General features: G+C 37.6%; 1 protein-coding gene across 1 annotated transcript in view; it reads right to left on the reverse strand.

Annotated features, from left to right (window-relative positions):
* The window catches only part of hcn3 (hyperpolarization activated cyclic nucleotide-gated potassium channel 3), a 9,635-nt gene extending 1,281 nt beyond the window's left edge, over positions 1-8,354 (reverse strand). Inside the window, exons 1-6 of the mRNA XM_037692989.1 lie at positions 7,717-8,354; positions 4,786-5,215; positions 4,544-4,705; positions 1,966-2,184; positions 1,321-1,467; positions 91-331 (exon numbers count right to left, since the gene is read on the reverse strand). Of these exons, the coding sequence (XP_037548917.1) occupies positions 91-331; positions 1,321-1,467; positions 1,966-2,184; positions 4,544-4,705; positions 4,786-5,215; positions 7,717-8,174 (1,657 nt within the window). The 5' untranslated portion in view covers positions 8,175-8,354. The remainder of the gene's footprint in view (positions 1-90; positions 332-1,320; positions 1,468-1,965; positions 2,185-4,543; positions 4,706-4,785; positions 5,216-7,716) is intronic.
* Between the last annotated feature and the right edge of the window lie 16,041 nt (positions 8,355-24,395).

A 24,395-nucleotide genomic window follows, 5' to 3' on the forward strand; every position in this document is an offset into this window, starting at 1 on the left:
AAATAAATAGATTTCTTTAAATATATATATAAAGTAGTAAGAAAAAAAAAGCCAAAATGTCTACAGATTTGATAGAAGAAACTATCAAACCTCCAAAATATGCTCCATCGCTGAGTTTTATCTCCTTACTGCCGCGTGGGATGACTGTGACGGTGCCGTGTTGGATGAAGTACATTTTTCGACCCAGCGTTCCTTCTCGAATTATGAAGTCTCCTGGTTGGAAAACTTCAAAACGCAACTTGGTCAGGATCACCGTCACAAAATGAGGGTCAGTGTTGGCGAAGAGCGGCATGTTGGCTACGAGTCCACGACAGTTGTAGCTGACGATTTCCTACATGGCGGGAGGAAAGAGACGACATTCAGAAGTGGTCAAAGTAACACTGAGATGCTTTTGGTTTTATTAGTCTCATACATTTACACTTCAGCACAGACAAGTAGTTTTTTGTGCAGGTGTGTTTTTGTTCTATAAGCAAACTAAAAACATCCGTTCTGAAGTTTTTGTTAAAGTCGATTCTTTTAAATAATAATCGGTGAAGCTAGCATTCCTTAAATGATTGCATATTGTCCACTCAGAGACAACATTGAATTTAGCCCCTCCCCTGACTCCGCCCCCTGATTTATATGCATTAATAATTTCAGGTTTGAGCAAACATCTAAAGTGATGCGTTTGGTTTTAGTCATACATCACAAATTTTTGTGCAGTTTTCTCATCGTTTTAAACTATGACAACATCTGCAGAGAAATACTTTGTTGGACTTTCTTTTTCAGTTTTCTGACAATAAATTATTAATTGCAGGCTGGTTCTTATTCCAACCTTGTGTTCTGCACTTGTCAGTTAGACCATATGCCAGTATATGAGGGAGAAATGGGATCGAGCAGAAAGAAAGAGCAACGTCAAAGATCTGAGCTGATGATGAATGACACCTCTTATCTGGACAATGGCTGAGAGGGGGGGCTCTGGACTATGCTACGACTTTCCCTTAAAAATTCAATGTTTTCACCAGCCTACATGTACATGTATAACATCTATTTATGTTGCTTTGCTGTGGTAGGTTTTTTTGATGCCTCAAATCGTGCCCTGTCTAGGACACGGTGTGAGAGATCTTTTTTTATACCGTCTCTCCTCATGTTTTCTTCCCTTTTCTCATCTAAGCAAAATATTATTTTGAATAAGAATAAGAAGGCTGCGCTATTTATAGCCGCAGCTTCGTGCACTCCGCCCATCTTTCGGACGACTGTACATACATGTTTGCGTTGTATCTCAGTGCAATGCCAATAAAGTTTATTCTGATTCTGATTCTGATCTGATGTTGAACCTACCTCCTTGAGCGGATCACTGAGTTCTCCAAGTATGCTGTCCTCATCAAACATCTTGCCTTGAAATCGGTGCTCGTAATAATCGTGGATCCTTTGTCGGACGTCTGCCGGTAATTTATGGAACGACATGTACTGTTCCACTTGCTTATACTGCAAAGATCGGCACAGAACATATCATGACCTGACCCGTGTGGGGATACAAAGCAAAGTTCTCTGAGACTGATGTAAGTGCTGACAATTAGTCACATTTTCTAGCATGCGTTTGCTGAATTATTCCATAGTAATTACACATCCATTCCATTTGATTTATAGGCTGCTTTTCTCTGGTTTTTAAGTGGATTACAAACTCATTTGCAGCAACCATCATCAGACAGTGATCCAAAACAAAGGTGCTGCCGTTTCTCATCATCTGCTTAGCTTTATCATGTGAAAATCCCACAGAAAGGGTCACAGTGAGGCCACCAAATCCATTAGATAATACACTATGCTGCACAGTATATGGGAATGTCGATTGAGCAAGGTAATGATGGGAAAAAAGGCTGCGTTAGTAAAAGCTAGAGGCACATTTATGTCCACGTGAGGCTTTTGGAACGTACTGTAAAGCCACAGAGTTTGAACGTCAAAAGGTTTTACAGGTGAGATGATTACCTTCTCTTGATACTGGCGATGGGATGCGTCCAAGGATTGGACCAAGTTAGTTGCGTGACCCAAGAACATGGCGTAGCAGGTGGCTCCAACAACCATGCTGACCATGGTAAGCCAAACGTCACTCATGCCCTCTGGAGGGTGAGCGCCATATCCTATGCACAACATGTGACTCATGGCCATGAACAGGGCATAAGAGTACTGGATGTGCCAGGTGGCGTTCTAAGAGGGACGGAGGGAAAACAAGAAGGGATAAAGCATGACGCAGCGATGCAGTCAAAGTAAATAATGACATCAGACATTAGACAAGGAAAGAAATTTAGCAAAAAGTCAACATAAGATATTTTGAGGACATTTAATATTGAGGGTTGCAACTTTCTGAGCACCTTTACAGTTTTTCTGAAAACTGCTCTTTAACTATTTGAATTGACAATAAAATATAGACAGTTGGTTCGGATAGATTTTTAAAAAAGTATAACATTTGTCAAATCTGTAAAAAAAATTCTTCTGACTTTTTCAAAACACCAAATATCTTTCTTTGTTCAAAAATAACGCCCAAACCTCTGCAGGTTTGTGTTGCTACAGAAGCCCAGAAAGGACAAACCAAATAGTTTGTAAGGAAAACCATTTTATTTTTTACTGTCTTTTGACTGCCACCATTTTTTTTTTCACTTTTTAATGGTAAAACTATGAAATTCCTTTACAGAACTTTGCATATTGTTGGGAAAAAAAAAACACTTGAAAATGACATTTGATCCCAAATGAACCCACTTAAGTGTGTCATTTTTGAAGGATTAACAAATAAAAAACATTACCAGTATATTCATTATCATGATTTGTTAAGCCAGTTGGTTTCGCGCCACAAAATGATCATATAAATGACATCTAGTTTTAGAAAGTTTGTATTGTAGTTTTCTTAGATTCATGTACACAGTGGACACCGAACATACAGTACATGTTGCCTGCGTTTTAAGAACCAACACGTTCAGCAATTTGGGCTTATTTTAGTTTCACGCAAACTGTTTTAGGAAGTCATTAGGATTCACATTAGTATAAATACTTGTACATGCTTTCATTGCAAACTTTGTTTTTGCTGCATGCAGTTACACATGAATCAGTCATCCATCTGTTTTCTGTGCTGGCTGTTAAGGGCCGTGTGAGCTCTTCTTGGCAGTCAACACGTTAGAGGAGAGTGCACCCTGCACAGTTTGCCATTTCATCAATTTAAAGACACACTACAAAGACAAGTAAATTTCGAAATGCCAACTCATTTAATATGCATGTTTTAGATTGTGAGGAAACCAGGGAACATGTCATGGAGAACATTCAAGCTTCACACAATAAGGCCCTGCAAACACTTGAACCTACAACCTTCTTAATGTTCAAGGTTCTTTATTGTCATTCACATCACATGTGGTACATGAGGTGGAACGGAGTCGTGTACTTGTTATGTGCACATTGGCCTTATTGTTTTGTCCGTTTGGGACAGATTTTAAGTTGGCTAATCAGCCTTTAATTGTTTTGGGCTGTGGCCTTTTCCACCCCTCCTATAAATAGGATGGTTTCAGGGAGCCCCTCTCTTTTTGTCTCTCTCAGACTCCCACCTTTTTGAGCAGCCCTTTCAGAGGCTCATCTCCCTTTTGGCTCTCACTCCTCCTTTTGACCCTCTTTTGCCTCACTCTGATTTTTGGAACCCTTTCAGGCCCACTGTTGGATCCCTCCCAGCCTGAAGGTATTTTTGTTAACATGTATGTTTTTTGTAGTGGTTTTGTCCTGGTGTGATCAGTTGTCCGGTTTTTGCTATTTCTTTTGCTATAGGTTTTTTTGTAATTTATTATTTTTTTTTTTTAGTCAGGTATCCGCAGCGGCTTCGCCGGCCCTGTATATAGGCTGCGGTATCGTTTTGTGCTGTTTGACCAGCTCACCAGGTCCACCTTTAAGTTAATACTTTGGGGTGTTTGTGTCTTTTTTGATGGACACGGGAATTGAGGGTTCATAATAATCTTTTTTTTTTGTTACAGGAAGCAGCAGCTTTAATAAACTGAATGTTTTGAACCCCCTTATTTGTGTCTCGTGTCCTCCTTAATATGTTGTGCCCAGGGTGGACGTAACAATGCTCAAGGTCCCAGTTAAACCCAAAAATAGCAAAAATATAAAGTGTAAAAAAGTATTCTTGTCGTTATAACAACTGCAGCATTGTGTCATTGAGCTAATCTTATGCTAGCTGTAGATTCATGTTTAAATGAGATCATGAACACGCATTAAACAGGATGGAGAAGAAACATTCATTGACAATGAAACGTGAGCTGACAATAACAACCTTTTTTATATAAAGGCTTCAAGATATATTCTGTATGTTGTTTTATTTTTGTGGCATGCTAATTCAGGAAACCAAGTGAGAAGTAATAAAGCCAATTAAGAGCTAGATAGGAAGAAATGAGCAAATTAAATATGGTCCTGCTGATTGTACACAAGTTAATTTTATCTCTGAATGAGAGTAGGATTGATCCAGGTACTGTATTGTCCTTTTAAAAGGTTTTAAAATTTAAGTTTACATTTATTCTAATAAAAGTGTACTCACCACCATGTTGTTCTTAGATACCCAGCAGTCTGGAGGAAAGTCCTGCAGCATGGGAACCATGAAGGTGAGGCAACCATCCCAGTGGCACAACAACAGCATCATTCCTATCAGGTTGACTATCCGCACCACAGCACTGGCCAGGTCATAGGTCATGTGGAAAATCTTTAAGAGAAAAATGTAGATTGAAGGAAAAATACAGCTACACTGAAGACAGCATGTTGTCCTACATCCCATCGTTTTACCTCTTCCCACTGGTGAATGTACCGGATCAGACGAGAAAGCCGGAGAAGGCGCAACAGACTGAGAATCTTAGTGAAACGTACAATTCGTAGGGCACGTGCTGTACGGTACACGTCGGACGACTCGTGCCGGGACTCCATGTCAACAATAAGAAAGATGTAGTCAACAGGGATAGAGGAGATGAAGTCTACCAGGAACCAGGTACGGAGGTAATGGACTCGAATCTCTTTGGGGTCCAGAATAATGTGGCTGTCCTCTCCTAGGATACCTGTACGGAAGTTGAAGAACAAATCCATGAGGAAGATGGTGTCAGACATGACGTTGAAGACGATCCAAGGCAAAGTGTTCTGGTCTTCAAAAAAGGTGATTCCCCAAGGGAGAATGACCAGGTTGCTCATCATCAACAGTAGCATCACGATATCCCAGTAAAACCTGGACAAAACAGAACAGAGGACTGCAATCAGGCTACTTTGATTTTATCAAAATTCTTCTTTATTACTAATGAGAAACTCTCCGATCTTGTGACGCCAAGACTAAATTATTTGGGGATGGCTTCCAATGGCCAATGTCTAGAAAATAGTCCAATAAGCATCACAATATATAGGACAAGATCAACGGGATTAACCCGACAACAGCTGAATGAGCAGTCAAACATGGAAACGCTTGCAAATTTTGTGGGGATACCTTAATGTAAAAGTGTCTGGACGACTTTCAAGGAAACAATGAATATAAAGTAATCATTTGGTCAGGCCTAAGGATGCGTTCAGCTTCAGTTCAGCTTGTTTTTCACATATTCACAAATAAAGACATCTACCAGCTCTTTACAGAAAAAATAATACTATTGAAATCAGTCTTAGGTTGAAGCCGAGCATTTAAACTTTAGTCTGACAGAAGTGGCTTCTGCAAACATTGACCAGGGCTATTCAACTAAATTGCTCAGGAGGCTACACTGAAAGCCAAGAGCTCGCAAGCCGGACATCCAGCAGTTATTGTCATTAAGTAAGTTTGATTTATGGTTTAAAAGAAAAATGAACCCATTGGTGGGCCAAACTGAGTTCATCCGTGGGCCTGATTTGACCGCCAGTTGAACATCCCCAAACAAGAATCTGGACCTCTAGCCAAAGAGATTGAACAAACCTACCAGAAAAAAAATCCATGCCTATTTAGTTCCCATTTATCAGGTCAAAGTAGAATATCTAAATAAAGACCAGACAGGGTTCAAATTAAAGTTGCACGCTTTGAAACACCTACCAAGAATGAATGACATCATGCCATTAAGAGGACAGTGTACTGTTCAAGAAGTGACCCTTATTCTCATACAAGAGGAACCCCTTCCCATTAAATAATAATGCAATACATAATCAACAGGCCAACGAACAAAGGACAGTATCAATACCAGTGGAAATGTTTCCCTTGTGAACTTCGTGCTCTACATAGTTTCATTGTCGTGCTTCATCTCGTCCACATTCTATATGGCTCCAGTGTCTCGTTGTACGTGGCCTTCACGGTGTGGATTTCCTTACAGATTGTTTACATCGAGTGTCAGTCACTTAGTGCCATACGGGCTCTCTTCCATTACACTGACACAGTAACAGAATCTCAACCGGACTGTTTTTTTGATTGCTAGCTGCCACCCTTCAGTGATTGCAACATGACTCAACAGTGAGGAAATTCCTCCTTTTCAGAACGGAGGAATCTGTTAATTGAGCTTTTCAGTTTCATTCACATCCACCCCCATCATCAACCTCTTGTGGTGATTTGTGTCAGATACACCAGTTTACATGACTGCTTGTCATCGCGTCTCATGTTGCAGCAGATTAGTGGGTCCTTCCTGCTGCTAATAACTCCAGCAAAGACGAGGGATGGTTTTAGAGCTGTCGACATGGACATGGTGTACATTTTAATGTGAGCTTAGTGTTAATGAGAAGCAGAGTTATTTCTGCTGAAAAAAAAAATCCATTTTATATGAGCTATTAAAAGCAAAATGCCAGGCTATAAATAGTTTATTTAGCCATATAAGCAGCATTGATTCAGTTAATGGACTTCTTCTATTTTAAGGAAAAAAAAATGCTTTAAAGAAGCAAAATGTCTGCAGCTGCTTATTGCCCTCAGTGCTAAATATGTTGAAATTTGACTGAAAGTATTAATTTTTCACAATTGTTTTATATTAGCTTCTCAACAATTGAATTTATTTGTTCTAAATCATTTAAATTTTAGCAAAATGTGCCATTCTATTTGAAGGGGAAGTTGGACCATAAGGTGTAAGGAGAGCCGGCCCTCTATAATCTCCCCCTCAGCTGTCTGTGTATTATTGCATAATAGAGCAAGATGGGAATTATCGAGATTCTTATGGGCAATAATCCCCAATGCACGGGTTTATCCTCTTTGTGTGGCATAGGCCTGATGGTTAAAAATTGTTCAAATTTGATGCCGGCTATTGTGGACACAGACAGATTGCCCCGGCTCCGTTGTGAAGATGTAATTTAGCTCAGACAACTGAAATCCTCTGAAAGGAGAGAGAGTCCAGACTGAAAGAAATGAATGTGTTTCAGTTCAAAGATCATTTAAATGATCAAACTAGTTCTTCTCTCCTTGTAAACAGGAAGAACGGACAGCATATATATACGTTGCATGATTAATCCACTTGATCTTGTCCTATATACTGTATCACTAATCAAATCCCTTCATCGCCTTACCATGTGCTCCGAACTGTGACATCAGCTGATGTCCTTGGAATACTGGACGCAAGCTGTTTGTCTGGCTGGATATTGATGGTGGGGAAATGATGCTTTCAAGGGAAGTTTGTGGACATTTATGACAAATTAAGTGATTTTAAATGTGATTCTTTGCACAGATTTTGTTGCCAAGAGATTTCCACAAGTATTATTGAATTTATGGGGGTAAAATAAGTTCTGGATTGATGGTGAAGTTACCTGAAGTCACTGTAGGGGTGAATGATCCACACCCCAAAGCTCTTGACTCTTTCCTGTTCTGCAGCGACCCCCTTGTGGCTGCCGAACATGCGCAGGGAGAACTTGTTGACCCCTGGCTGCAGCATGGAGCCAAACTGCTTCTGGAAGTAGGTGGACTGGTCCTGCAAGAGGTCATCATAGCTCACCTCGCCCACACCGGTGGGGTCCGGGGCTCCATCGGGGTCAGCGACGTAGTCGTCGTTGTGCGTCTTGACCAGGGAGAACAGGGTCCTGGTGACATCGCTCTTCTTCTCTGCTTTTGGGGAGGGGGTACCTGGAGGGGTGTTCCTCAGGGAGCTGCATCTCCATCTGGAGAAGTGGAGGCTGCTCCAGCTGCGATACCTGGGGGTCTCCGGCTTGTGAGCTGGACTTTCACCGATGACTTTCTGGTCATCTATACTCCTGGTAGGACTCGTCATTTTAAAACTCCAAACGGAGCAAACGTAGTTGGATTTATCTGTGCTGAGGCCTCTGTGTAAAGTTTAATTTCCGGTAAAGTTGGTTTAAAATCCCATTTCCTATTTGAAATCCAAGTCTTACTTAATAAAACAGCAAGAACAATATTCTCTAAATAAGGACACTTGGTTTTCAACAAAGTGTCACAGCGTAGTTTAAAAATAAAATCTTGATAAAAAGTTTCTTTTATAAATATATGTATATATTTATCCCATAAGAGTTCATTCAATCCAGAAGGAGTCCCATTCAAAACTTGAGGTGCAAAAAAAAAATAAAAATAAAATAAACTGCAGAAGCACTTCAGGCGCAGATGTGTCCTCCTCCCGTCTGACCAGGAGAGGACGGATGCAAATTGACTCAGAGGACTCAGTAGCCTTTAATAATCGGCTTTTTTGTCATAGCTGCGTCCACTCAACACTCCCTCACCCACCCAGTCCCTCCTCCTCCCTCCTGCGGTTGATGAACCTCCTCCCCCTTCTAAAGTGGCTGCAGGTCATGTTGCATCCAAAACGAGAACAAAATGATTAATTAGTCACCATTAAAGCTCTAAGTTGTGTTATTTGATATAAAAACTGCAGATTGAACAATTGTGTTTACAAGTTATTCCATTTACACTTATTTTACAATATTAAAAAGACAATTAAAAAACTCTCATACTTCAGGAATAGTTTATTAACATTTTTTTCTTGTACACTATGCCAAAAAATTAATCTATGGATAATAACAAAGACTGCATTTGGTAAAATTCAAAATTAAAATGAGTAATTAAAAATAATTATGTTAACTTGCACCATCGCTTATACTCAGTGACAGAGGTACCAATAGATTTGAATAACGTTAAATGTTTTATATACAAATGTTACAACACCTAAAAGTCACTCTATTCTTGATTAAGCTGAACATTTTGATACAAATTGTTAAAAAAACATGAAGTACAAAAAGGTATTTTGAAAAATTTGTGTATTAAAGAAACTATAAAGAAAAACAATTAGATATAAAGTTCGATTCCGTTTTCCTTTATGTCTTTTAAAAGTGACAAGCAGGAGCTGGCTCTGAAAAAGATTCAGAAAATCTTGGCATTTGGCATTTCCACCCTTCATATTTGACAAACAAACAAAAAAAAAATCAAGTTTCTAATTTTGGCATTGTATAAAAATTAAGTTCTTATGTCCAAAAAGTGTCAGAAATGCATATTTAATCAAATATAAAGCACAGGATGTACCAAATATTATATGTGAGATTAGGGTCTAATGTCCCATCATGATGTGTGCATGCTTGTGCTCTAAATCTTAAATAGGATCAGGGTTAATGCACATATCTACTCAAGTACCACAGATGTCCCTCTTGTTGTCAGTGAGACATCCGACATTTATGCTTTTAATCTGTAATTGTAAATCCTTTGTAGAGTAAAGCTATTATGTGTCTGCAGAAAGCAGCAACTAAATTATTGTACTCTGACTGGTTTAGAAATCAGTTTTTAAACTGTAGAAGATGCACTTTAATGACGAGTAAGGAATAATTGGAACATATTGTGAATTAACATTGAAGAGACATTTTGTTTTTTTTCAAAGGTATGGAAGGTTATGAGCAGTTAATATCCTACCTGTCGCAGATAGCCCCTCGGTTTGGAGAGATGACCAGATTGACGAGCTAACTCGTCAGAATTAAACTCAATTTGTCCTAAATGGTGATTCCTTTCTACTGTATCTCACTTCAGAAGTATAAACTTCCCCTCTAAATGCAGCTCAGTTCAATCTTTGATGCAGCAACCAGCAAAACTCAAAACATCTAGACATGTATAATTCCTCTCTATTTGTCGTTCTTCAAATGAAAATAAACTAAAATATCAGTGCACCAATGACATTTATAAATAACAAAACTGTTCTTTGGGAATGCTACTTGCAAAAGCAGAGCTATAAATATAGCTTGTGATATTAAAGCAAATTTAAAATAAGCTGACAGGCTTACAAAGGTCCCAGTGATCTGGATCAACACTTTCCTCTGGCAAGAAATGCCTAAAATTCAAGTGACACATTATCAGAAACATTTTTTTTTATATACATCAGCGATCGTAACAAGTCTTTTAGAAAATGATAAGTCTTTGTATAGTTGCTGCTTCATCTTCTGGACCTCTCTTCAGGTTGTGCTGATTTCTTTCCCACAAAACTCTCTGCAACACATAAATTCAGACCTCGTTACTCCATCGTGCGTGCACCGCCTTCTGAAAACGTTTCATTTCATGTGACTCACAAAGTTTTCTTGTCGTCCTTCACGTAATCACATATTGGCCTGTATTCCACCAGATTTGCTTTCAGAGTGTCGATCTCCTTTGTCCAGGCTTCAGACTCTGCATTTAGTGTATCTTGGTGACAATTTTTTTTTTTATTATAGATTTAATCTTTTCTTTGTGTACTTCGACACATGGTGGCAGCAGAGCAGAAACTACTTGTACCTGTTGTCTTCTTTTGTTCCTCCTCTGTGGACTCCACTTCCTTGGTTTGTGATTTCTACACAGCAGGGGACAGATGTTATTCATCTTTAGGTTAATTAGCTAAATTTACTGAAAAAATGAGCATGCACAAAGATTCATTATTAAATTAATAGATTTTTAACACAGAATCATGATATTCGTAAGACAAGAGCAAAAACCAAGTAGATTCAATAGTAATAGTTGGCTTTTATGTCAATTCTCAAGTACCAAACTTGTAATAATGTTTGAAAAATACCACATTTTTCGCCGTATAAGTCACAGTTTTTTTGCATAGATTTGTCAGTCATGCAACTTACACGCCGAAACAACTTATATACGTTTTTTTTTTCCATATTCATAACGCAATTTTTGACTGACGCTTTAAATTTTTACGAACTGCAACAGCGAGTTCTCCCGTGCACGGTTGCTTCACTCAGTTGGTGCAGGCGGAAGAACGCTGGAGAGCTAGCGGCTCCGGCCACGATGGATGGATGGCGCCGTGCCCCCCCGCCCCAGGTGAAATGAAGCTGTTTTTTGACCATTAAATAAATGCATAATAAACACGATGGGTCAGCTGTGACGCATAATAAATGCAACTTATTTGCCGAAGCGACTTTTAAATGTTTTTTTCCCTCTTCATGACGCTTTTATTGACTGATGCGACTTGTACTCTGGAGCGACTTATACACCAGTAAAGACGGTACCCTTGGGTAACAGTAATACATGACACATTCTGCAGCAGCTTATTTTTGTTAATTTGAAATAGAAAATAAATCCGTCACGTGGATGCATCACACTCAGAAAACTTAGAAATGAGGATTTTAGATTACATGGCAATAATTAAATCCCTTTTACTTGGAAAATGTCTTTGTCGGTTGTTTAAATCTGTGATGTTTTATGCATGTGTTGAGGTTTTATAGATCCCTTGCAAAAAGGCTTAAAACGTTTTTAAAATCTTTGACATAAGCCAAGTAAATTCTCTGAAATGGCTTTGAATTTAACCTGAACGGGCTGCCTGCAGCCAAAACGCAAAAACTTTTAAGCAAACATAAGTCTTGAGGAACAAGAACTTTTTTTTTTTGTTTTTTAACTAGCATGCGTGTTAAGTTAATTGGTAACTCTTAACTGTCTGTAGGTGTGGGTCAGGGTGTGAATGGTTGTTTGTCTCGTTTGCCTCACAGACCAGAAAAGAAAAGCAGATAAAGAAAATGGAAGTTTTAATGTCAATGTCAGCACATAAAAACAACAAAAACTGACCAAAGCGCTTTACAATTAAGTCAAATTAAAATCAAAATAACAAGAAAATACATCTTGTGTCACGGTGGGAGCACAAGAAAGTTAATAAACAGCGGAGTGGCTGTATGAAGCCAAAGGACCAAGAGTGTCAAGGGTGTTATATTTACCAAAGCTGATGACTTCAGTTTTATTTTCATTTAAATTCAGAAAATTTTGTTTCAACCAGACTGATGTCATTTAGATAGTGGTTCCAGTGGAGTGACCTTGTCTGACTTAATGGGCAGATACAACTGATTGTCATCAGCACAGCAGTGTAAAGAGAAGTTATATTTTCTAAAAATGAACCCCAAAGACAACATGTAAAGTTTAAAAGCAGTGGACCTAAAATAGACCCTTGAGGGACCCCACATCCTAGAGGAGCCGCAGAAGAACATTTCTCTAAATGAACAAAAAAAAAAAAAAAAACTCCTGTCAGTCAGGTTGGATCTAAACCAGTTTTAAAATACTTCATGTCAAAGTATCAAAAGTGTCAAAGTGTCATTTATAAAAACAGAAGTTGTCAGAAATTTGGGTAACATCTGAGGAAAATTTAATTATTGTAAGAAAATAAACAAGGATAAGAATCACAAAAATAAAAACATATAGATATTAAAAACATAATAATAATAATAATAATATATACTGTGATTAAACCAATAAAATGGGATGTGGGACAATGGGAGCTAACTGTTATAACACCATAATAATAAAAAAATTATATTAATGCAGTCTTTCAGGGGTCCATTGGTGAAGGTTGTCCTTGGCATGTCCTGGGTGGGGCTCCTAAAGACGTGTGAGGAATCTTGGCTGGGGCTTGATACAGGATGGTATTTGCACCTGCTTGACAGGAAAGATTCAGATCATCTCTGGTCTTCTGTCCTTGGCAATACCTTTGACTAGTGTCCGAAATGTCCCCTAGGCCAGATGAATGTTCATAGCTGCCTCAGGTCCTTGGACGGATAAAAGCCTTCCTGTGTCTCAGTGCTCAAAGTTCAACTCAAACCTGCCAGGACTGTTGGAGCCAAGGTGACAGTCAAGATTATTCAGTGAGCCTCCCGCTGACTTTTAGGTTGTGAGAAGATTCATTGTCCAACTTTCCCTTTTGTTAAAATCCAAAACATTTGCTCGGAGATATTAATATTGGTGTAGAAAAAAGCGAAATACCTAAACGTGTGCAGTCTATGGAGGCTGTTAATCTTAAACCCACATCCAAACATGCACAAACCTAATGAAAAACAAAACTTCAAAGCGAATTGTATTAAATCCTTCAAGCAATTTCTCTCATCCATAGTTATTGTGGAACTAACACACGAAACATTCATAAGTGGTGCTCACTTTGTTGCGTTGTGATGGTTAGATGTCGAACCCAAGTACAGGCAGACCACGGAGACTCGGAGATTTACAATAAGCAATAATTTATTAAAGGAAACAAAAGGCTGATGGGGCAGAAAACTTACACGACACTGGGAACACAGAGGAAAGACGGAACATGGATGGAGCTTGACAGGGAAATGCCCAGACGACGAGGATCATCTGTCCACCTGTCTATCACAAGTTTGCAATCCAAGCCTTGCACTACCCTCCCACACGTATCTGCCACACCTGACCTGAACCACTGTTTGTTTATCGGCACCCTATCACAGATCCACAAAGACTAGGTGCAAACCTTTCTGACTCTCAACACTCAAAGTAAACATCACATCTGTAGTGCTCCATCTTACAAGTGATGTTTGATTTGGCAGTTTTATACTGGATTTTAAGGTTCTTGCTCAATAATCCAGGTAAAACATCCAACAATGTTCAGCCAGGTCATCAGGACATTTTCTTTTTTTTGTTGAGAGACATCTTGATGTCTTGAACTACTTTGGCTGTGGCAGCTTGGGAGGAGTCGACGGGGGAGAGGACAGCCCCCCCCAAAACCATCTTATCACCAGCAAACTGGTTGGTCCACTGTAGGAGTGTACTGCTTATTGGGGAAAACAGTTTGTTTGTGACTCCTCAAACTGATGAAGCCCTTCGGATGGAAGGCAAAACGTCTCTCAACAAAAAAAGAAACTGTCCATATGACCTGACTGAACAATGTTGGATTGATACTGGATGCACTCCCTGATGCAACACTACCCATCAATGCACACTTAGGACCAGCAGTAACGCTGTACGCAATATTTCAGCATGACTTTAAGGAGCTGTTTACTTACACAAGAGAGTTTTCCAGAAAATACTCAAATGTATGTATTTTTCCATATTTACACTTATTTATACTTTCCATTTTTATATTCTTTACATTTTTGTGAATCCGCATGCTTGGATTTGCTTATCTCTTTGTTGCTGGTACACCTGATTTTCCCCACTGAAGAACATTAAAGGTTATTTCTTCTTCTTCGTATTCTTCTTGTTTTTGAATTTAAAAAAGTAACCATCATAACATGCATCAATCACTACCGCAAGTCAACAGCATAAATTGTAACAAATGAGTGCAATGAGCAGAATCCTGTTTTGTTGCCAACAGTTGCAAGTCGTTTGTTTTGGTCCCTGTCCTGTTTTGCTCATGTAGTTTACGTCATTGTTTTCTTGCATCTCCTCGGCCTCAGCATGTATTTATGATACATTTTCCTTTTCCATCTGTTACAGTCCATGTTCTTAGCCTTGCTTGCAACTTGCCTGCTTTTGTCTCTCATTTGTCTCATAAATTCATGTTTGGATTGATGTTACCGGATTGTTTCATGTTCAGTTATTTGTCATCTTCACCCTTCTTTTTAATATTGCCCATCGCCAGAAGAAGCTCATGCTTGTCTCAAAATTTGTACCGTGAATGGCGATTTGACATTTCTTTACACTATATAATATGTTGCCACAGAAAGAGGATCTATAACTAAAGATAAAAAAAGGTGCAAACTTGTTTACCAGTTGTTCTTGACAGGTGCCACTCTCCTTTGTCTTGCTCTCCAGCTGTGGGGTGAGGCCGGCCAGTGTAGTCTCCAAATCCTTTATTGCTTTTTCACCTTTAACCAGCAGATCCTCCAGCGACTTCTTGTATGTGGCTTCATACTGAAATTTGTCATTAATTGGCTTTGAGGATCGTTGCAGATCTGCATTCTTCTTGTTTACCATTTCCATCTCTTGATACTGGCCCAGAATGACCATAACCAGTCCTGCAGACAACAGGATGGGGAAAATGGACAGGATCCAGGCGGTCTTCATGGCGCTGTAAAGAAACAAAACAGATAGATGTAAACTCGGCGGCAGAAACAAGGATGGCAGATGTGCAATCTTTTCACCTGCTGTAAAAAAGAAACATTTATTCTAAAATCCACTTCTTCTAATTATTTATTAATTTATTTTATATTTTTTGTCGTCCACTTTAGTCCAAGCTGCCTTCCTCTCGCTAAATATCCTCGCCTCGGCACAAAACATTTCATCTCGTGTTAAACTCACTTCCTCCTCCTTTTACGTGGGCCCGGTTTAGGTTTCGCCCAAGTGGACTCAGTAAACCTGATTTGCAGCTTTTGAGCAGCGTTAAAAAGGATTCAGAATGCAGAACTTTGCTCAGGAGGTTTTATTTTATTCTTTTTATTTCATAGTTTTTTTGTGGTGGTGCTTCAGATCCTAAAGAGGTGATTATTTTGGTTAAAAGACGAGCAGAAGGACCACCGAATTCACATTAGCAAAAACAAAAAGGCTGTAGCTCAGACAGCTGCTGAGCCACTGGTAGTAGCTGTTAGTAGCTTTCAGCTGAAAAACAAGGTTTGAATATTGTAGACAGCTTTTACATTGACTTTATCTGCAAATAAAATTATTATTTTTGCCTGCAGTGTCAAAAAAATCAGACATTTATCTATCAATTACATTTCCTAGAATTAAATTATAATTGTGTTGATTTTTTTATCCTCAAGTGTTTTGCTTGTGTGAGTTAACATGCAGTGATTTGCTCAGTATTGTGTTAAAAATAGCATATAATAGTACATTTTGAGAAACTAGCATATAATAGTACATTTTGAGAAACAATAGAGTTTTTTTTGTTTCTGTATTTTATATTTTTGTGCAAAATGAGCACAAGCTTTTGGTTTTACTGCAAACAGCTCTTGTTTTTAGTGTCAGCACCGACCCGCAGACAGACAGCCCTCACAGACAGATATGTTGGAGAAAGCCACATGTAATTTGTCGGAGTTATGTGTTTCCGTACAGTAAGTTTCAAATTGTTGAGTATAGCAGTAGAGTATATTTTGTCGTTACAGTTTAAATGTGTTGAGTTTCTCCTAAGAGAAAATGAAACTGAATTAAGAAAATTAAGAAAAAAAAAACGTCTTACCTAAAATTTTCAGGCTACAACTTGTTTCTTTCGTTGAAAGATGCTGACCCCTGCTTTTTATTCACACTTTTCTTTCCTGCTCGAGAAATTTTCTCTATCAGTACGTTCACATTTCTCTCCGAGCCTGTCTCAGTCTCTGGTCTGACCGGTGTTTCTGGTTCTACAAGGACCGAACGATGAAACATGACCGTCTGCTCAGTTAATCTGGAAGGGGACACCACCACAGGAGCAACTATTTCCAGTTTTGCAAAGTCTTTAATCTGTATTCTTTACAGTTTAAAAAGACAGGTTGTTCCTTGTGAGAAGCAAATCAATGTTGCAAACATAAAAAAATTTTTTTTTGTCATTTCTTTTGGAAAGACAAGCTAAACACACTGTGTTAAACTCAAGGCCCGGGGGCCAAATGTGGCCCTCGTTGACATCTTATCTGACACCCAAGATGATATGTTAAATGTAAAATCTTTTTATCACTTGAATTTTTTCAAAATCTTTGATTATGATGTCAAAAGTGCAGCAGCGAACGTCAAATGAGACCAATGAAACTCTTGTTGAGGAACCTGCAACCAAGAAAAGATGTTGGGTATCAAACTTGAGTTAATGTAGAGTCTGAAACTGACCCTTAGTTGGAAAAAGGTTTTCATTTTGGCCCCCTGTTGTGAGTTTGACACCCCAAAACTATAAATTGCTCGAGCTAAAAATATATCAAAAGTAAAATAGCTAATTTATATTTACATTTTGCAGTAACACTAATACTTGACAAATGTAAAATTGAGAAATTACTTATTTTTTTCCAAATTGCACTAAATGACAAATAAGACATTGAAGCTAAAATCAACAAAACATTGGCGTTAAAACCTAAAAGGAGTGAAATTCTTGGTAGAAGGGCAAGGAAGCAAAATGATAGCTGAAACCAAAAGTAGCTAACCATTAGCTAATAGCTAAGAGGAACAAAATGCTAGCTGATAATTATTTGGAGCATAAGTTTAGGGTAAAAGTAGCAAAATGATATAGCTTAAAGTTAAAAGGCACACAAAGATAAATAGGTACAATCAGCATATCTTGCTATAATCTAAAGGTAGCTAAAATAAGTTAGGAGTTAAAAGCTAGTTAAAGTTAAAAGTAGCTAAGCAAAAACAGTCAAAAGGCTACCTAAATTCTAAAAGAAGCAGATGTTAGATGCTAAAAATAGCTAAATGCTAACAAAAGGCTTGCTAAAAGCAACAAAACATTAGCTAAATACTTAATGTAGCACAATGGTTGTTAAATACAAAAAGTACCATAAAAGACCAAAGTTGATTAAGTGTGCTGAACATTTCAAAGAGATCTCTATAGAAAACAATTGTAAATAAAGTTAAATATTTTGAAAAGTATAAAAGTACAATAACTGAAAGTTATAGTGCACTACCGACCGAGCTGTATGTTTTGATCAGCTGAAACCCTAATAATGCCAAAATACAGGATTTCATGTGATACCACGAGTTCTTGTACTGCTATTAGTTAGCCTTCAGATCATGTGCCAGGAATGATTCTCTGCTACCACTCCAGATTTTCTTCAAAGTGATAAAAATGAAATATTAAAACTTTAGCTTACTCGTTGGCTGATGTTAAGTTTTATAGATCCTTTTTTTAGTTGAAGGGTTTTAATTTTCTTTACAGGCTTTTAACAAATCATAAATAAATTAGCTTTAATCTGTCCCAGATGAGCAATAATAAATTGTTTTACTACCATCGAAAATGAACTCCATCAGAAAACCAAAGATTGCTGCATCCATGTAATAACTTCTGGACTTCACAGCTTCTCTTTGTGGCTGATGCTCAAAACATTTGATTGCTGAGGATAACTGAGGACACCTAGAGACTTTTACAAAGAACAGCAGTGAAAAAAGGAAATCCAAGAGACGACTCACACGCTACATTTTAGACTTAAACTACAAAACAGAAACAAAAAAAGAAAGAAATACTTACTAAAAACTGCATTGGAATTGGAATTAAGTTATAAAACAAACAACAACAAAATAATTTGATTTGAATTTGGAGTCATCTATGATAAATAGTAAAGTTCATTGTAATTAAACTGCTTTTGCTGTACTGTAATGCAAACTATCAACGAATTTACAATTATCATAGAAATACAAATTGACTTTTTCACTTAGATATTTACAAATTAAGATAAATGCTACGCTTCAATGTAACTGAATGAATTAACAAAAACTAATAGAAAAGAGCACCTTTATAAATGTTTTATTAAAGATTTATAAATACGTTATTCATAAATATCATTTAACATTTTATAAAGACCTAATGAACTTTGATGAAACATATATAAAACACTCCATACACTAAAGCAGGCTTCATTTTATTTGCAAAATAATACACTTTTTGTTTATTAATTTAGGTAAATATAATATTTTACTTGTTGCTTAACATGCTATTGCTATAAATTACTATTAGCTAAAACAAACTACGTATGTTCGCAGTGCTTGCAAACATTACATTTTTAATGAAGAAAAACACAAGTAAACAGTCAGTGTACAGATAAATGTTGGCCCCACGAGCCATGAGTCAATATTGCCCTTTTTAAATCTAATGCACTGTAACTGCTTAGTAATGGTTCGTTGAGTATTTATAGCATATTTAAAAACTGCATTAACTATTCATTGGTAACTTATAATGGTAAGCTTATTATAAAGTGGCACAGAAAACGTCCTGATTTTTCTGAAACTGTTCCACTATTTTAGATGCACTTTTTTGATGACTGGTGAACCTCTGCCCATTTTTTTACTTCTGTGGGATTCAGCTCTTTAATAGGCTCAGTCCTCTTTCTGAGCTGTTACCATTTGATTTAATTTGTTGTAAAGTGCTCCTCCAGTTGTTTCTCATTCATACCCCTTATTTTTTGCAACTTTTCGTTGACCCAGTTCCAACTTCTTTGAGATGTGCTGCTGTCATTAAATCCCAAATGACCTTATTAACAAGGGTGCTATGTCTCATTTTGAATAGAACATATAGGTTTATGAGATTTGCAAATCATAACATCCTGTTTTTGTTATTCATTCAATCTTTATTTAGACAGCCCATTGAGCCTCGAGGACTCATTTACAAGAGAGACCTGATTTCAACAAAGCATGATGACAACAATGGACAATTATAAAAAGGCACACAGATTTTTTTATTTTTTTTATTTTTTACAAATAAGATGGCAAAAAAGTAACAAAAACAGCTAGAATATAAGGTGAATGTAGAAAACTAAAAACAGGAACATGTCTGCATTGGTCCTTGTCAGGAGTCCAACAGATTCTTAGAGGTCAAGGTCAAGAGCTTCAGATCTTTTTGTAAGATAATCCAGGAAACAGGAGTGGAGTAGGAGAAGGCCCTTTTGCCAAGTTCAGTCAAGTTATATTTTACACAACATCCCAAAAGCTTCAAAACTGGGGTTTGATAAAATTTTGTTTTTAAAGTTTGTAGTGCAGTGCATACCATGTAAATACCATACTTTTTACCGTACACGTCGTACTGTCGTTTAAGTCGCATCAGTCCATATATGCTTAATAAAGTGGAAAAAACATAAATAAGTCATTTCACCGCATAAGTCGTATTTATTACGCGTCACCGCTGACAACCTGGAAATGTGGGCCAGTGTTGTGCCAAAAATCGATTGCATGCACGGAAGGACTGTAACAAGAATTTAACTAGATTAACACTTAAAAACAATTATTTGTTTGCTCGAAATTATAGCAAAGGTATTTCTTGGTTTAACTTTTCCTTGAAATGCACTTTGACAGTCAAATCAGCTGCATTACACGTGGCGTCTCTGGGCAGCACGCCTCATCCCCAAAATGCCCCCCGGGCGCTTTCAATAGCTGCCCACTGCACCACCTGGTGGTGGATGGGTTAAATGCAGAGACTAATTTCGCCATTGTATGGAAACATACAGTGCTGACATGGTGTAGAGGCAGGGCAGCCGGCTTGGGACCCGAAAGTCCCAGGTTCGATCCCCAGTCACTGCACATCATGTGGCGTCTCTGGGCAGCACGTCTCATCCCCAAAATGTCCCCCGGGCGCTTTCAATAGCTGCCCACTGCACCACCTGGTGGTGGATGGGTTAAATGCAGAGACTAATTTCGCCATTGTATGGAAACATACAGTGCTGACATTGTGATGACATTATTATTATTATTATTTCAAAGGCCGATTCGCGGCTGTGGGAGCAGAGGGAGGACTCGCTGTGAATTTCTTCAAAATTTACCAAGATAACCACCTAAAAACAATTATTTGTTTGTGCGACATTATAGTAAAGATGTGTCTCAGTTGAACTTTTCCTTAATAAATGCACTTTAATGATCAAATCAGCTGCATTTTGCATTGGCAGCGCGGTGAAATGCAGCTGATTTGACGTTTGCTCCTGGAGTTCCTTAGAGAGACAACGGTGGCTTGGTATGGCAAGTCAAGTGTCTCATTAATAGCCACTTTTACCTATTAATGAGACATTTGGCTTGCCATAAAGGCTGAAAATGGTAGTGTTCAATATTTTCTATGTCAGAATGAACGAAATCATCAGATCTCAGCCAAAAATTGAGTTATAAATATGGGGGGAAAAAACGTATACCGGTCACTTTGGTGTATAAGTCGCAGGACTTGCAAATTTATGCAAAAAGTTGTGCTTATACAGCGAAAAATACGGTACTTGTCTTGTGGCTGAATTTTAGGGAGTGTAAAAGCGTTTTTGCAGATTTTCAATGCGTGCACTCAGCTTCACATCCCCCTCACTGTCTGTGGATAACGTGAAACCACATTGTTATCATTTTTTTTGGAGAGTAAACATTTCTCAGATAACAGAAAACGCTCTCACACAGTTTCTGCAGACATGAAAAAATGAGTTTGGTGCAAGTTTTTTGTTGTGTTGTTGATGCTTCAGGAGCTTTGAGAAACACGTCAGTCTGAGTCACATTTTCTTCATGCCTTCACCCACTCAGCGAAGATAAGGAATTATTGTTTTCCCCTCAGTTAATTTAAAAAAATGTCAGTTGAGCAAGGTCTTTTTTTTATTTGATGGATAAAAGGTCAAGTTAATTTTAAAAATGTTTATATTTGTGAGACATCCTTGAAACTCCCATTGGACTCAGGGTGCTATGACAGTGAAAATCCTCGAAGAATGCAGCTAAGAGGTGTTCAGTGTAGGTTGTTCCAGTTTAACAACAACAGAAAAAGAAACTATGTTCTAAAAACTTTTGAGTGGAGGTGGACGGCTCAGAAACTGAGCTTCTTGAGTTTTAGCATTTACCATAAAATGCCCTGTTCAACAAATAACTTCACCAGCTGCATTTTTATCCCCTTGAAGTATTCTTCTGCAAGCGTATGTCTATAAAGGCTTAGGTTTATAGTCAATGTTTACTTTATGAAACATCAGCTGAAAAGTAAAGATATAGATGCTGAGTCAGCTTTCACATTTTAGTTTTCATGTTTGCTTTTGATTTTTTTCCAAGCCTTGCTGCAATTGAACACTTGTGCATCCTTTTGTTATTTCTGTCATCCTTTAAAACCTGTAACTTTTATACTTGTTAAAATATTATTTTTCCCAATAGGAATACATTTAAATGTCACAAAACTTTGTTCTCTGACAAATCTGCTTCAGCATACCGAGTTCTTCTTTTGTTTCTTTTATCTAGTTTTTGAAACACATTTATTATTTTTAGCTAGAAATTAATTTATTTTAACATTTCTTTTAATACATTTAAGTATGGTACATTTTGGGCTTGTTTCAAAATTCTTGTAGCCGTTTAATAAATGAAAAAAGTTCTGAACTTAAACTTTTTTTTATCTCTGCTTTTTTTCCCTATAGCTAAAACATTCAAAATGGCAAATACTTTTTCTAAGCTTATTTTCCCACTAACAAAACAGTCATTGTGTGGATGTTTTATTTGCATTTCTTCTCATCAGACGTACCCTTTGTGGGTATATTACAAGTGCCACGATTATTATGAGCATTATGATGATTTAAGAACTATTAATCTCACCAAAAGCCACATCTCTTCTGCAGATGCAAGCTGTCAGCTGAGATTTGTTGTGAATGTGCAGCTCAGCATTTCTACACCTATCTGCACGACCAATCAATGTGGAACCCAACTCACAAAAGAAGATTTTTCAAGAGCAGATAAAACCAGTCGACGATACTCTCACAGTGGAAGAACACTTTTCTTTGCAAAGTACTTCTTGTTTTTATTGTTTAGCAGTGACGTCATGCGCTGGAGCAACAATTTCACACTGTCAAACAAATAAAGCTCACCTGTTCATTTCAATAACTTTTACTTTTCAGTAATTGTGTGGTCTGTATTTCATTTTAGTGCATCTTCACAATAAAGCAGTAAAAAAATAATTGTTGTTAACAGTTAGGTTGTAAATAATTAATCAAGCTGTAAACATGGTACAAATCATTAATAGTCTGTTGCAGTGCATCAAAAAAGAAACGTGATAGTTCTAATCTACATTTATCTCTACTCTTCAGTCTCTAGATTGCTCCGTGTTTTTAACTGGATAAATATTCAACAGCAGACATTTGTTAGAATCCTCTAAAAGTGAAAGTTTAGATTCTCTGAAGTACTGTCGTGTTCTGCAGAAAGGTTATGAACAATTAATATTTAACTTGTTGCAGATAGCTTTTTGTATAAACAGTTTGGTGCAAAAAAAAAAGTTTATTTCTGATTGTATTCATGAGCTAATAGCTAGTCTGGGCAGGAACAAGAGTTAAGCAGTCATCTTAAAACACTTCCAAACGTAAAATTTATAGCATTTACAGCAAAACTTAAATTGCCACCATTACACAAACATTTGAAAAGGGAAAATAGCAGCAGCAGCTAGTTGAAGCAGCCTGGACACTTTGTGCAGAAATATATAATATTCTAACCTTGTTATGCAAAATTGAAAGAAATGTGCAGGGCGTCTGCATGACCTAGGAGAATGTTTGAGATTGAAGTTGTTTAAAGATGGCAGTAGTCCACACTGATCTTGGCCTCACTCAGAATATAAATCAGTTTATCAGTCTGGTTAGAATCAAACTAATTCTTCCATGGATGGTCCTCAAGTTTGCTCAATAATCCAGGTAAATAATCCAACACTGTTCAGTCAGGCCATCTAGACAATTTAACGTCTTTAAAAAAAAAAAGAAATAGTCCAGATGGCCTGACTGAACATTGTTGAAATCTTTAGTTGGATTATTGAGCATGAACCTTGATGTCTTGAGCCACTTTGGCTGTGGCTGCATGAGAGGAGTCGATGGGAGAGAGGACGGCCCCCATCTTATTACCAACAAACTGGTTGGTCCACTATAGGAGTGTACTGCTTAGTGGGGAAACAGTTTGTTTGTGACTCCTCAGATTGATGAAGCCCCAGACGTTTATTAAAAAAAAAAAAGAAACTGTCCAGATGGCCTGACTGAACACTGTTGGGTTCCATGGATGCTGTAGACGTTGTGACTTGATTGCAGACTAGAAAACAGAATTTGAAACCAGTTTCCCTATCAGCTAATTATAATGCAAAGTTTAATTCCACCTTTGCATAAACAAACAGAACATTGCCCTGGGTAACAAAAAAAAAAAAACAACAATCTCAGGCATGTAGTGCTTACCTTGCTGCTGCATATTTAAACACTCAATTTATTAATATGTTAATTGGTATTAGTTATTTCATGCTTTAAAAAATGAAAACCAAGATTGTGTGGGAGTAGGTGGGACTTGAAACCCCACATCTCGAGTGCACAGACTCTGGTTACAAAAACGTAACATGGTGAAAACTGAGTCCTGTTGCCTTCAATTCCCAACAATAAGAGGAAGCATCGTCATTTATTCTATAATAAATACAGTCTATAATTTCTACTAACTGAAGTCATTCAAATAGCTATCCGCAACAGGTAAGATAATCATTGTTCATAACATTTCAAAAGCACTTTGCTTCAAAATGATCATAAGAAACTGAGAGGTTTAATTTAAAGTTTATTAAGCTTAAAATTTACAAAAAATAAAACAACATTCACCAACAGAGTAACTAGACGTCATGTAGAAATTGTACGTTATCACGTGACAACATGGGATTCCCCTGCGTGAGTAGCAGTATGCGAAACACTCCAAGGTTAATGTG

This window comes from Nematolebias whitei, chromosome 19, assembly GCF_014905685.2.
Source record: "Nematolebias whitei isolate Nwh7 chromosome 19, NemWhi1, whole genome shotgun sequence".
Classification (NCBI taxonomy): Eukaryota; Metazoa; Chordata; class Actinopteri; order Cyprinodontiformes; family Rivulidae; genus Nematolebias; species Nematolebias whitei.